This window comes from Protopterus annectens, chromosome 7.part0, assembly GCF_019279795.1.
Source record: "Protopterus annectens isolate FY-2018-M chromosome 7.part0, PAN1.0, whole genome shotgun sequence".
NCBI classification, from domain to species: Eukaryota; Metazoa; Chordata; order Ceratodontiformes; family Protopteridae; genus Protopterus; species Protopterus annectens.
Genome location: NC_056739.1, coordinates 1,182,872,053 through 1,182,888,186, shown reverse-complemented (window position 1 = coordinate 1,182,888,186; position 16,134 = coordinate 1,182,872,053). Strand labels below are relative to the sequence as shown.

At 38.9% G+C, this 16,134-nt stretch overlaps 1 protein-coding gene across 3 annotated transcripts in view; it reads right to left on the bottom strand.

Moving 5' to 3' along the window:
- The window catches only part of MST1 (macrophage stimulating 1), a 442,641-nt gene that overhangs the window by 334,960 nt on the left and 91,547 nt on the right, over positions 1-16,134 (bottom strand). For all 3 annotated transcript variants that reach the window (XM_044077787.1, XM_044077790.1, XM_044077788.1), the window contains exon 3: positions 8,837-8,949. In XM_044077787.1, the coding sequence (XP_043933722.1) occupies positions 8,837-8,949 (113 nt within the window). The remainder of the gene's footprint in view (positions 1-8,836; positions 8,950-16,134) is intronic.

Here is a 16,134-nt window from a genome sequence, read left to right as displayed (position 1 = left end):
AATAAATAGATATCAGCCACTCTCAGATCAGCCAAGTAAGTGAATTATAGACTAATGAAATGATCCAGATGACTTATGTAATTCAGCAGCACAGAAGAAGACAAAAATGTATCAGAGGTTATGCTCTCCTTTACTGCTGACGTCCTTCATATAGCCACAGCATGGGAGATAACTTCACTCCCCCTTGGGACATCTAACTGCTCTACAGATTTTATTAGAATATTTACATGCATCTGCAGCCAATTTAATTCATGGTATTAATGCACCGTAGCGATGCTCCTTATCATGAATATGAGAAAGAACCTTTTGCACTATTTTTGTTTAAATAAATGTGTTCTATCCCTAAACTATTTTTCTAAAATATAGCATTGAATTGCACTCTAAATTCTTCTTGGACTTAAGCTCTATTGACCTATATCTGCAAAAAATAAGGCAATGGATAGTAGTCCAGAACCTTAAATTAAAAATGGTGACAGGACATAGCTTCATCAAGGCCCAAGACAAGTTTGACAAAAGCCCAGACAACAGCCGTACTGGAACTCCAATCCTATTCATTATGACCACATACCCAACAGACACAGAATAAGAGACTCTGCATGTGAAGGCTGATGTAGTGCCCAAGGTACATTGCCAGCCTTTAAGTATATTCCAACGCCTTAAAAACAACAAAAAAAAAATTCCAAGGCCTACACAACTGTCAGCCTTCTACATGATGGGACTATGTTTTCTATAGGGCAGATTCTAAAGCTATTGCTGCGGACTAGGTCATCCACATTAAGATCTGCCTACAATCTTCAGACTGGACAACTATGTACTGCACACAACTGCTGTCTGCTTTTTCTACCTGGGTCACATCTGTAGCTCAATTGGCCCTTTCAGACTACAGTTATTATATATGTAGACAGCACTTTAGCATTGGGATATGTATACCATATATACTTAATCCATTTTTCTTACATCATTTTGGCATTTGGAAACTAAGTGCTTAGTCTTAAGTTTATCAGGTTAAGGCTCCTAAAAGTCATAAATCTTCCAAAGGCTCTCACACTTCTGAAAAATGGAACTGGATATAGTTCCATAGTTTGAAATCAAATTATTAGGCAGATGTACTTTTATATTTATAGTGTTCTAGGTAGATTATGTTTATGGTTAGATAGCTATGTGTCTTTTCTTGATTTTAGTTCTTGTCACAGACCTGATGAAGGCTTTCTTGCATAAGGTAGCTGAATGCGATTTTAGTTAAAAGTCTTTTTATGTGTATTTTATGCTTTTTGTAATACCTGATTTTGGAATGTGGGATGCAAATAGGTTGTGTTTTCCTTAACTTGGATTTAGTTTGATCTAATCAGTAGTAGTGTGTGGGGGTGGGGACTTGTTCTAAAATGCACTTTTACGACCCTGTTTATACTGTTTGCCTTGAATAGGCTGGTTTAAAATGAAACAATGCATACATTTTTCCATACCTGCCTTTAAGTATATAAAAGCTGATATGTTAAACACTTTTAAAATATTTCTGATTTTTTGTTACTGAGGATTGCTTGTCTGTGATGAATAAAGGGCTTGTGGCTTTAGAACACTACCTGGGTTTCATGATTTTTGGAAATTATTGTGACTGAGCTCATCAATGAAGTTTTAAGACCATAGTTTTTTGTTTTTTATTTTTTTCCTCAGCACTCATGGTGGTGAGGTTGGAACTAGACAGATTCCTGTGCTTGTTCATTTTTTATGTTTACGATCCTTGATTTTGTGCCCAAGGATTTGATCTGGCATTAGGAATCCACTTCATTGACTTTTCTCAGCATGGAGGATACACAGCTTCATGACCTAATCACTGTACCAGTATGGGACGAGGAAGGTCAGTGCACAGCATTACTACAAATGACAACCCACAAGATAATAATGTAAATATGCACTTTGATAATTTTGCAAAGCTAGAAAAGCAACTTAAACTGCTAGAGGGTCTATTCTGTTAGTAAATATATTTGGAACAGAATAGAGATAAAAGAAGATTACCAAGGAGACTGAAACTTAATAAAACGTTAATGTGGAACAATGTGCATGAAGAACTAGCACAGGAATGGACTAATATTCTTGCGGAAGCTAGCTTCAAACTAATAGACTTGCTCATCAAACACAACAAAGGAAAACAGGACACCACTAAGAAAATAGAGACTCTTGAGAATGAATGTAAACAGGAGGCAGATCACGAACAGAAATTCCAAAATATGGCAGAGAAGGTTCACAGTTATCAGACGTCCATCCAAGATTGAAAGGTTCAGAAAATGAACAGAGATCAAACAAAGATGATCCATAGCATCTCACGAAGCATAGATCCAGAAGGGGAGGTGAAAATGGATGGCAGAACTACAGGAGACATTTTAACAGGAGAGCCAGCAACAGGGTAACACAGATACCTATATATATCACCAATAATACCAATAACGATTATGATGCCAGTAATGCCAATAATTACATTGACAATAATAATGCCAATGACAATCTGAATATTCAGGCTGGTAATGCTGTTGGTAGGAATGAACAGGTTTTTCATCTCGTGAACACACCCACAGGACCAGACAGACAAATGGAGAACCAACCGATGACATCCAGTGCCCCAGACTGACATGAGAGAACACTGGAATCCTACCCATCTAAGGCTCATATCACCAGAACCCAGTTCACATGAACAGGAATTATCATCACAACAGTTACAACTACAACCAGCTACAGCTCACCAAGGTTCCAGAGAGAAGAAGCGAGCTACCATCTGAACCCAAAGAGGGAGGACCAGAACAAATGGAAGATGAAACATTATACAGGGGCAAGAGAGCTGAGATACCTGGGGAACAATAACTTCTACCCATCAGAGCAACAAGCCTGCAGATAGAATTAGCCGCCAGGATTTGGAATTATTCAAGGAAACCACTAACAGCACTTGAAGAAAATGTGATTAACAGTGGACTTGGATTCATACCTCAGGGAAGTTTGTTTTTGGATGGACTTCTGATAATTGTGAACCTTCTCTGCTACATTTTGGAATTTCTGTTCTTGATCTGCCTCTTGTTTACATTCAGAGACATAGACCATCATTGATTTAAAAAGGTATGTGAGGAAGTTGAATTTGAAACTTGTATTTCATGAGAAAAATAACATGGAGGAAGATAAACCCATCAAAGAAAAAAGTAAAAGACCCAGCAGCTTTTGTCCCCCCACCGCATCCCACACTTGCAGCCTTCGAGACAAAATGCAAACTTGAATTAAGAAATGCTCTCAAAAAACAACAAAATGTAAGTTTTATAGTATTTCAAAGGATGAGATATTAGCACTTGGGGTTGTAAACATAAAAACTGTCATGATGTTTTTTTTTTTTTGGCAAAGCAGTAACATTTTTTTCTGAGCTGTTACTTACTTAATTTTTTATGCACAATAATACACTCAGATGGATATTTACTAGATGATATTATTATACAGATGTATTTTTATATTTATAGTGTTCTAGTTAGATTATGTTTATAGTTAGATAGCTATGTGTTTTTTCTTGATTTTAGTTCTTGTCACAGACCTGATGAAGGCTTTATTTCATTAGGTAGCCAAAAGTGATTTTTGCTAAAAGTCTTTTTATGTGTATTTTATGCTTTTCTTAATACCTGATTTTAGAATGTGGGTTGCAAATAGGTAGTGTTTTCCTTAACTAGGATTTAGTTTGATCTAATTGGTAATAGTGTGTGGGAGTAGGTACTTGTTCTAAAATATTTATACTGTTTGCCTTGAATAGACTGGTTTAAAATTAAACAATACATACATTTTCGACACCTACTTTTAAGTATATAAAAGCTGATATGTTTAACACTTTTAAAATATTTCTGATTTTTTTGTTACTGAGGATTGCCTCTCTGGGATAGATAAAGGCTTGTTGCTTTGGAGCACTACCTCGGTTTCATGATTTTTGGAAATTATTGTGACTGAGGTCATCAATGAAGTTTTAAGACCACTAATTTCTTTTTTTTTTTTTAACTTAAATACTAAGAAGGCAAATATTTTAAACTTTCAGAAACAGGGAACAAATGGCATACAACAGCAGCCCAGGGACCCTCTACTGTTGTACCACTTCCTGCAAGACATTCCATGTACATAGCCATATTCCTTCTCCAAAGCTAGAAAATAAATGTTGACAGCATTGAAAAACTCCCATGAGTCCTCTGTTGTCTATGCAAATGCCACAAATGAATCCACTGTTACATATTCAGTACAGAATCCACTCTGCTGTTTCTGAATCAAAATCTTGATTATTGGATAAACTCTCCTTTCCAGCACATTGCCATATGATTTTCCAGGGAAGTTGAAGAGAATGACCTCTCTATAACTGAGATGCCCCTTCGTTTCTCTCTCTTTTTGAAAATGGGGACCACCCCCCAGTATGCTATCCCAGAGGTACTTTCCCAGTCTTTCAAGCAACATTGAAGAGTTGTCTTAGCCATGAAACTCACAACACCATCCAGTGTATTCAGTTTTTCTGGTCTGATCGTATCCAGTTCAGCAACCACACCACAGTCAGAAGCATTTAATTGCAATAGCAGTTCAACCATCTGCTTTTACCTCTCTGTCTTGTCAGAGGAGGGTATTCACACTGGCTTCAGGAGTTCATCTAATTGTTACTTCATCCTTATAACAATGTCCCTAGTCAGGGTCAGAGTTTAAACAACCTGGCCAGTATCCCTCCTTCCTCTCCAGAGTCACTGGATAGTTTGCTACATGTCATTCTTTATGGTCCCACCAAGAGTTTTCCACACCCAGGCCTTCGCTTCAGTGACTGCCATTGTCAGCTTGTCAGTACCTATCAATTAAATCCGATGCTGGGAGACATGCAACTCTAAAATATTGGAGGACTAGTTAATAGCAGATGTACAAAAAAATAGGTATTTCTCTAACATACACTGTTACATCACCCCCTTTCTTTATGTGCAGTTATTGGGAAATATAACATATCTCTTAATGTGTTGGGGACTCCAAGAATAGCATCACACCATATTTCTTCAGCAATGTATACCAATATTATTCAGCAACAACATAGTTCAAAATGCTTAAGCTTTATTGTAGAGATTTTTTTTCTTCATTAAAGTAAAGCAATATGCAGTTAGTATTTCAGTAACAAGGCATGATATGCTTTCCTTAGACAGATGAGGTCCATATTTAATAAATAATTTAGGCCTAATAAGCATTTATTCCTAGTTAATAATGCACCTTATGTCTTCATTAAATATGTTAATTTCACTAGTCACTAATTAAAGAGCTTAGCTTTACTACCAGTGAAATTCCATGACTGAGAAATAATATGATTTTATTGAGTTGAAGTAAGTAATCAGACTCAAATAATACACGTGTTAAAGTAAAACAAATGCATTTCATTCTACTAAGAGGGTAATGCACACAAATTAATTAAATCAAACATTTATTTTCTGCAGAAATTCTCTTATTCCTTAAAACTGTTAAATATCCTTATAGTTTGCACTTGGGAGTGCTGTCTCATAAAAGCTAAATGGATCCAATTGTGTAATGATAGTATAAAAAATTTAAACACATAATAATTAGTTTAATAGTAGAAAACTAGAAACATATTTGTCAAGTGATAATGCTGCTTAATGTTCTTACTCTGTCTCTTTTCTGGATAAGCAGCAGGACCTATTAATGTAGCAACTCCTCCCTCCAGAAAGATGGTATTCAGTCTTTTTGTCCATGTACCTCTTCAGAAAGCTATTCCTGTAACCCAGAACCCTTTCATATAAAACAATACTTCTGCATATCTCCCCTGAGCTGCTCATCTTGTAAAATTAAACTATGAGCACCTGGTCTCATATGGCTACTTGACAAGTGATCAGTGGCCAGTCAGTTGTGTCCTAACTGACCAAACACAACATTCGGCTGTAGGCACTAGAAGATTCCTGCCTAAGGCCTCAGTATCCTGCATTAAGGAGTTTACCTACTGTTATTTGACAGTGGTGTTAGGGCATTAGTTAAAACTAAGTGTGGTGAGGTACAGGGTCATTCCCCTGCAAAAAAAAAAAAAAAATGGAGGTTTACTTACTGCATATGAAATTTTATATGAAATGTGTTTATGTGATTTGTATTTTCAATTAAATGTGTTTTCACTCATGTCAGTGGTTTCTTATTCAATAAAATTAAATATACTCATAATATATATATGTGTGTGTGTGTGTGTGTGTGTGTGTGTGTGTGTGTGTGTGTGTGTGTGTATATATATATATATATATATATATATATATATATGTATGTGTGTGTGTGCATATATATATATATATATATATATATATATATATATATATATATATATATGTGTGTGTAGAGAGAGAGTCTCTCTTGACTAAACTCGTTTTTCTTTCCTCACTTTATTTAGGTCATAACCTTATTTCCTGCATCTTTTACTCACTTCTTCTTATATCACTTATTGACTTTCTTGCTTGCTTGTATGCGTTTGGTTTTAGTTTGCTTAATTTAGTCCAGCACCAAAGGCTACAGAAATATGTTTAGAGTAGCGAATTGATTTCAGTAGTAGGATGTACTCTTCTGGTAAAAATAATATAATTATTGTAAATGAGACAGTCCAGTTTACAAAGCTGCTAAATCAGATCTTTAATGAATAGTGGATAAACAGCAGAACCTTGTAGTAAACCTATGTTAGTGGTAGCATCTGAATAATCTTGATGTTCAGAGATGATCTTAAATATTCTATTTCTGAAGTAATCTTTCAACTATTTACAATGGTTTAAATATGCAAATATAGACTGCAGTTGAGATAATCTACTAGGGAATTCAGGAGCAACATGAAATCATGAGGAGGGGAGGTAAAGCTGTGAATTGTCAACATAACAGTGATATTGTAGCTCTCTCCTCCTAATGAGATTATCCAGGGCAGCAGATGCACAATGCACCCCAGATGAAATCATGCAGCACTCCACAGGCGATATAGTTCAGATAAATTAATACCTGAAACACTCCATATGAGCAGTCACAAAGGAAGGATTCAAAACAATCCAGAACTACTCCTGAGAGACCACAGAAGTGTCTCAGACATTCCAAAAGGACACTGTGATCAGTCATTTCAAAGGCTGCTATGAGATCAAGAAGGACCACATTAGGGCACTACCGCTAATCCATCCTTCCTCTACCCATTTTTGCACATGGGGTCGGGGTGTCACTTGAACAGTGACAACCATCTTGAACCAAGGTTTACACCACCGGGTGGCTAGCCCTGCCATGGTAATTCATCCGTACAACTCACTCACATCTACAGGCAATTTAGAGTGTCCATTCCACCTACTGCATGTCTTTGGAATGTGGGAGGAAACCAGAGCACCTACAGGAAACCCATGTGACCGCAGGGAGGACATGCAGAGTCTGCACAAGAAGCACCCCAGCTGAAAATCGAACCAGATAACCTCTTGCTATGAGGCGACAATGCTAACTACTGCACCACTGCTAATGTCCTCCAATAATTAAGTCATTAACTATTTCAAGCCCTGTAACCAGAGTGAAGTGAGTCATATCAACTGTATTCAGATTGCATTGCTTAGTTGAGGAGTCAAGTTGTGCATAAGCCACTTTCTCAAGTGCCTTAACAATAAAAGGAGGGTTTGAGATGGGACAGTAATTATCAAGATAATCAGAATAAGAATTGCAGTCACCAAGTGCTTCTTTAGAAAAAACAGAAAAAGCTGCACAACCCTCAACCACCCTAAAGAATGCAGCTAGCTAGTTGGTCACAGCAGAAATGTCCACTCAGAAAATTATTTTAGGAGAGTTTTAACTGGTAAGGGACATAGTGCTTATTTATGCTAAGCTCATCCTTCAGCAGGTGGGTGCATTGCCACTGGGCATTGAGTCTTTGTTCATTCCTTTATGCTGGGACTTTGGAACTCAGACTCAAACTATGAACTGTAATTACAATAAGCAACAACATATCTTGAAGTCTCTGATGAACTGTAAATGTGGGTTAGTTATTTGTGTTATCTGTATAAGTCTTTCCAAAAAACAGGTACGGACCATGGCAAAGAACTTCAGTGGTGAACATGTATCATGCCAATTCACAACCAAGGGGAGCCACCCAGAGGAGTTAAACCATAACATCCACTAGAAAGTGGTCAGACCAAAAGAATGGCTCCATGTCAAGGTCAATGTTAGACATACTCAACTGGAAAACCAAGTCCAGAGTATGTCCACGATGATGAGTAGCAGATGCAGTGACCAGAGCAAACTAAACCCCCTTATACTGCAGAGTAATTGCTTTACAAGAGTCATGGACAGTCCTCTAGTATTAATCCATATTCAGATGGCAGCACTGAGGTGACCAGGAAATCAACTCATGAAGTACCATTTTTGCATTCCTCTTTGGATGGTAGATGAGGAGAAACCCACAGTATGATCCTGAGACCCTGAAATACTCGGAGAAGTGGAATGATCCACCAGACACCTGGGACATTTGCAGCACTGAATGATAAAATATCTGAGCCCCTCTCCCAGTCTTATCCAGGCACAGACACTGAATAAAAGAGAACCTGGGTGACAAAGCTTTCACCACAGGTGTAACAAAGTTATCAAAGCAGGTTTTTATTGCAAATCCCAGATTCACAGCAAGTCAGAGATGATCCACAAGCAGTTCTAAGCTGTCCTAGCACACAGCTTGCTATGTGCATTTATGACTGAACATTTATTATGTAGTATTTCTGAGACCCTTTCATAGTATCACTACATCCTAATACCAAACCATCACTGATAACAATCCATCATTTCCCCTTTTACATTCTACCAGTGTTGAACCTACCTTTCTTCTGGCAGAGATTATTGTAAGCATTTTGTTGTGTATCTGTGTTTGCTGAATGCTCTGTCCATGCCAACAGTTGACAACTTTGAGCTTGCCAGTTGAAGTTGAAGGCTCTAAAAATAACAGAGAAAAAAGACAGTATTTTCAAAACATAAAAAACTTATAACACAATAGGTAGCTAAATCACAGAGCAATTGAAAAAAAATGCAGTATCTGGATAATATAATAGGGTAGCCAACCAGATGTAAAGTAGCCAAGTGCTCAAAAAGTAACATTCATCTAAGGAGATGACTGTATTTAGTGTTTACCACTTTACCTGTGAAGCCTCAGTCTTGGAATTGATGATGTTAACTCCTGAGCTGCAAAAGACAAAGCCCCTTAAATGGGGACAGATTGTTCTGCACAGGAAAAAAGTTTCAAAAACTGAGTCATTTGCTTTGCTTTCAAATTACTTACTTTTCAAGCCTTCATCTTTCGATGAACCAACATAGATCCCAGTAATAGAATTTAGACATTTCTCAATAACATTCTTTTTACAACTGATGATCTGATGTTATAGTATATCTCAAAACGAAAGTCTGAAAGTACTCCAGGAATAGACAGAAGTGCAAACATCAAGACTAATAATATATGCAACCCCCGGAGAATATGTTAAGCAAGCAAAAATGCCCAAATATCCAAGTGGGTGGGAATTGCAAATAACAGACTGTCCATGGAGTTTGTGAAGTCCAACATCTCCTCACAGACTTCTCACCCCTGACAGATCTGTCATTTCCCTGTAGTGCATCTCTAGAGGACATTATTGCACTTAGAAAATGAGAACTGTAGAATTATTCTCTGTAAATATATATTATTTTGATGTGTAATGTTTTTAAATCTTATATTTCATTTTTAAAGAATGCTGGTTTGCCTTTTATTGCTATGGGTTTAATTATTTCAGAAAAATGTGTCAGCATTAGGCTATATGTATCGACACACGTACACACACACACACACACACACACACACTGTAAACTGATTCTGATAAAGCGAATAAATGCACAGGATAGTCACACAACAGCTTTCTTACAATTTGCAGCAGTAACACACTGATGTAATATTACCATTTCAATAGATAACAGATCATGTTTTATATTTTTTAAATTGCTATATTATATTATGAATGAAATCCAAGTCTGCTGCCTAACATTATATTCCAAAACCATATTACCCCTTCCCCTCCGCATGCACGCACAAACACACACATACACACACACATGCACATGCACAGCTAATTGCACTTAACATAATGTTTATGCTTGTATTACCAGGTGAGTTTCTCCTCCAATCTGTGCACTGCTGTAAATGGTTTGGTTCACTGCCACCCTGAAGAATCTTGTTTTAAAGCTTTATGCAGACAACATACATATACATACCAGATCGGTCGAGGCCCGGGTTAACAACGACCACCACCAGTACTGTTGGCCAACAGGGTGCTGGCGGAAGTTGGGCTACTGTTGGCCGAAGGAAGAGAAGACGGCGAAGGGATGCTCAAAGGCAGGTAAAGGCTAGGACTGTGATAGTGAGGGTCAGAATATTGAATGTTGGCAGTATGACTGGTATAGGGAGAGAGCTAGCTGATTTGATGGACCAAAGGAAGGCTGGTATATTGTGTGTGCAAGAGACCAGATGGAAGGGGAGCAAGGCTAGGTGTATCACAGGTGGGTTCAAATTAATTTATCATGGTGTGGATGGAAGGAGAAATGGCGTAGGCATTATCCTGAAGGAACAGTATGCTAAGAGTGTTTTGGAGGTGAAAAGAGTGTCGGATAGAGTGATGTTTATGAAGCTGGAAATTGATGGTGTAATGATGAATGTTGTCAGTGCATATGCTCCACAAGTTGGGTGTGCGATGGATGAGAAAGAAAAATTTTGGAGTGATTTGGTTGAAGTGGTGATGACTGTACCCATGGGTGAGAGACTGGTGATTGGAGCAGATTTCAATGGACATGTTGGTGAAGGGAAGAGAGGGGATGAGGAAGTGATGCGTAGGTATGGTGTTAAGCAAAGGAATACAGAAGGTCAGATGGTAGTGGAAGTTGAAAAGGATGGGCATGGCTGTGATGAATACGTATTTTAACAAGAGGGAGGAGCATAGGGTGACATACAAGAGTTGAGGAAGATGCACATAGGTGGATTATATCTTATGTAGAAGGGCCGGTCTGAAGGAGACTGGAGACTGTAAAGTGGTGGCAGGGGAAAGTGTAGTTAGGCAGCATAGGATGGTGGTTTGTAGGATGACATTGGTGATCAAGAAGAGGAGGATGAGTGTGAGGGCAGCACCAAGGATCAAATGGTGGAAACTGAAAAAGGGTAATTCTGAGGTGATGTTCAGGGAAGAGTTAAGACAGGCACTGGGTGGCAGTGAAGAATTACCAAATAGCTGGGTAACTACAACAGAGCTAGTAAGAGAGATGGCTAGAAAGGTGATTGGTGTGACATCTGGAAAGAGAAAGGAGGACAAGGAGACCTGGTGGTAGAATGAAGAAGTACAGGAGTGTATACAGAGAAAGAGGTTGGCGAAGAAGAAGTGGGATTGTCAGGGAGATGAAGAAAGTAGACAAGAGTATAAGGAGATGAGGCGCATGGCAAAGAGAGAGGTGGCTAAGGATAAGGCGTATGAAGAGTTGTAAAAAGGTTGGACACTAAGAAGGGAGAAAAGGACCTGTACCGATTGGCGAGACAGAGGAAACGAGCTAGTAAAGATGTGCAGCAGGTAAGGGTGATAAAGGATAATGAGGGAAACATACTCACAAGCGAGGAGAGTGTGTTGAGCAGATGGAAAGAGTACTTTGAGGGGCTGATGAATGAAGAGAATGAGAGGGAGAGAAGGTTGGATGATGTGCGGATAGTGAATCATGAAGTGCAGTGGATTAGCAAGGAGGAAGTAAGGATAGCTATGAAGAGCGGAAAGGCTGTTGGTCCAGATGACATACCTGTGGAAGCATGGAGGTGTTTAGGTGAAATGGCAGTGGAGTTTTTAATTAGATTGTTTAATGAAATCTTGGAAAGTGAGAGGATGTCTGAGGAATCGAGAAAAAGTGTTTTGGTACCGATTTTTAAGAATAAGGGTGATGCGCAGAGCTGTAGTAACTACCGAGGGATTAAATTGATCAGTCACAGCATGAAGGTATGGGAAAGAGTAGTGGAAGCTAGGTTAAGAAGGGAGGTGATGATTCGTGATCAGCAGTATGGTTTCATGCCAGGAAAGAGCACTACAGATGCGATGTTTGCTCTGAGAGTGTTGATGGAGAAGTACAGAGAAGGTCAGAAGGAGTTACATTGTGTTTTGTGGACTTAGAGAAAGCATATGACAGGGTGCCTAGAGAGGAGTTGTGGTATTGTATGAGGAAGTCGGAAGTGTCAGAGAAGTATGTAAGAGTGATAGTGTGACAGTGGTGAAGTCTGCGGTGGGAGTGACGGATGCATTTAAGTTGGAGGTGGGATTACATCAAGGATCAGCTCTAAGCCCTTTCTTATTTGCAATGGTGATGGACAGGTTGACAGACGAGATCAGACAGGAGTCCCCATGAACTATGATGTTTGCAGATGACATTGTGATCTGTAGTGAGAGTAGGGAACAGGTGGAGGAGACCCTAGAGAGGTGGAGATATGCTCTAGAGAGAAGAGGAATGAAGGTCAGAAGGACTAAGACAGAATATATGTGTGTGAATGAGAGGGAGGATAGAGGAATGGTTAGGATGCAGGGAGTAGAGGTGGCGAAGGTGGATAAGTTTAAATACTTGGGATCAACATTTCAGAGTAATGGTGAGTGTGGAAGAGAGGTGAAGAGTACAGGCAGGATTGAGTGGGTGGAGAAGAGTGTCAGGAGTGATTTGTGACAGATGAGTACCAGTAAGAGTGAAAGGGAAGGTCTACAAGAGTGTAGTGAGACCAGCTATGTTATATGGGTTGGAGACAGTGGCACTGACAAAAAGGCAGGAGTCAGAGCTTGACGTGGCAGAGATGAAGATGTTAAGATTTGCACTGGGTGTGAAGAGGATGGACAGGATTAGGAATAAGTATATTAGAGGGTCAGCCCGGGTTGGAAGGTTTGGAGACAAAGCCAGAGAGGCAAGATTACTTTGGTTTGGACATGTGTTGAGGAGGGATGCAGAGCATATTGGGAAAAAGATGCTAAGGATGAAGCTGCCAGGTAACAGGAAAAGAGGACAGCCTAAGATAAGGTTTATGGATGTGGTGAGAGAGGACATGCAGGTGGTTGGTGTGACAGAACAAGATGCAGAGGACAGGAAGAAATGGAAACAGTTGATCTGCTGTGGCAACCCCTAATGGGAGCAGCCGAAAGAAGAAGAAAGATTCTTTACTACATGCTTTCCCCATTCCCAACTGGTTCATTTTGGTTTTTGTCTTAGTGAAAGGTAAAACTCAAAAACAGCAGGGTCATGTAGGTTATCTTTTTTATTTTTTGGTGAAAGGGAAAATGTAGCCCACAGCCACTATGCAACCAAAAGCTACACTTAACATCACATCATGTTTTGATAATTAAAGATCACAATAGATTTAATATGCTATACAAAGTAATGCAAAGAATAATAATACAACTAATACAAAGAGGTAACACAAACCTACTATTCCTTTACATTCACCCATATGGCTTTATTAAATGGAAATTTTGACTTTTAAACCCATTATCTTTTCTGTAGAGAATATAGTTTTCATGGGGAAACCCACAATATAAATAGCCTATTTTGATTTAGCTAAGGCCTTTAACACAGTTCCACATAAAGGTATTTAACTGCTATCTCAGCATGCCAGATATAAATTTACATGTTATTCTTTGGGCCAAACAATGCTTAGATAACAGAAAGCAACAAATCCATGTGAAAGATCTTCTGTCAGGCCCCACTAGAGTGACCAGTGGTGCCTTACAGAGCTCACAATAGTGTCTTCTACTATTCAAGCTGCATTCTTCTTAACTCGGGTTACGAAATGTTTTTTTTTTTTGAATCGCTGAATATGGAGGTGAACACAAACCCCAAACTTTGTAATACAGTCACGCATTTTCTGTAAACGTCAAACTGCTGCAAAAAGGGGTAACTAACAAAACATAACTGAAGTAACAACAGTGCCTAATCTCTGAACATCAACAAATACAGTATAGTCAAATTTAGAGAAAGTATACTAATATTAGCTACATGTTGGATTTAAAACTATGAAGGACAGAATACCAGATCAGTTTTTGTTAAAACTCAGTGTTGATAAAATGTGATCATTGTGATACAAAAGGCTTATGAGATCACCCAACTTTGAGGTCACCCATGTGATACTAAAAGACATGTCTTGTAAAAACAAATGTTATAGCCCCTCTATACTGCTCATTAACATCTTATCATGAAATGTAATGTTATCTTCTGTACCTTCAAAACTAAATACCTAACTCAATTAGAAAAAAATCAAAAATTTCTAACAAAGAAAATCCTTGTGTTATAAAATATAACACATGGCAGATAGTCTAGTGGAATTCTATTTTTTTCAGTGGCATAAAGTTTCTTAGCAGAGATCTCTCTGTTATGCATTCAAGGCATTGCATGACCATATTATGTATGAAAGTGTGGAACTGAAGCACACAGTATGCTGTGTAAACATTATGACAGGTCATCTCTTCCTAAATATCCAACATTAATAATAAAAAAGGCTAGATACATTACACAACTACTGTCCAGACTTTGGAACAAATTTTCAAGTAGCACTAAAGAAAGCAGCTCATTAACCACTTCCAAAAACCACACAGCATATACGTGGTCGCTAAAAACTCACATACCTAAAAGTGGAAATCAAGCTTCAGCAACAGTATACACCATCAAATGTGCATGATTTGTCCATTTATATTTACAGTAACAACATGATAATCAGTGACTTCTCAATTATATGTTTGTCCTACCCTTAGTCAATTAAAGTTAATGTTTATTGCCCAGATGAAAGTCCAGTTGAACACATAAAAGGAAAAAACATGTTTTTGATGGATGATAACTTGGCAGGAGACCAAACAGGCCAGACTGCTGCCAACTGTTAGTTATTAGGTACTTGTGAAGAATATCCCAGTCAATAAATAGCTTATGCCAACTACAAAAGGCAGTTTCAGGCATTTTAGATTCATCAAGCTATTCTCACAAGTATTTCATGACACTTTCATCCTGACTGATCTAACAGAGATAGGGCTCCACTGAAAATTTAGTTTATAGGTTCATAGGTGTGTACTAGGCTAATGGCGCTGGGGCATTTACAAGCCTAGCAATAGGATTACTCTGGCATCGTGCCACCAGACCTTAGTTCCCAGTGCCTCTGTCAAGTAGAGCCACTGGAATTATCTCTGGGGTGAATTTTCTATTTCCCCTCCACTCATAAAGATTTCTCTTGAAGAGGATCAGTGAGGTGCTCTGCTTGACATGTATAGGAAATCTATTCCATAGCATGGGCAGTCTCCAGGTTATGAACCTGTCCCTCCAGTATGTTCTGTTGATTGTGGTAATAAGGTTGCGGTCTCTGGAGCATGTGGTGCGGAGGGATTGGGATTTCTTTAGATGTAGCATTTCTAACAGAGCTGGGTCAGACATGGCTTTGTAAGTCAAGCAGAGATCGCCTCTATGTAGGCAATATGATACAGAGAATAGTTGGGGTTTTCTGAGTCTCTTCATACAGGACAAGTGTTTAAGGCCTAGGATCCACTTTGTGAGGTACTTTTGCAGCCTCTCCAGTTGTTGCAGGTGTCTAGTGAGGTACATGCCAAATGGGGCATTGTACTCGATGACTGGCCTAATGAGGGACGAGTAGAGGGAGACAATGACCTCTTTCTTCCTGGATGCAAAACCCTTAGTAATGAGATGTGCCACACAGAAGGACTTTCTGACCACAGTGCCAATGTGGTGAACAAAAGAGAGGTTGCTGTCAACCTGTGTTCCCAGATCTCTTATAACGCCTTCTGTGTTCGGTGGACTACCATTGATGTGGTAATTCATGGGAACCGGGTTTTTCCCAAAGGGGATGATGGCACATTTTTTGGCATTGAGCTTAAGGCCATGGTTCTGACATCAGTCGTTGGTCTCAGTGAGGCCATTCTGTAGGATGTCAACATCACTTGGAGAGTTAATAATAGCTCCCAACTTGCAATCATCTGCGAACTTTGTCAACCAGAGTCCCTTCATGTTGGGCCGGACTTCAGAGAAGTAGATACCAAACAGGAGAGGACCCAGGACCAAACCCTGTGAGACTCCGCTCGTGACAAGTCGGCAGTCTGA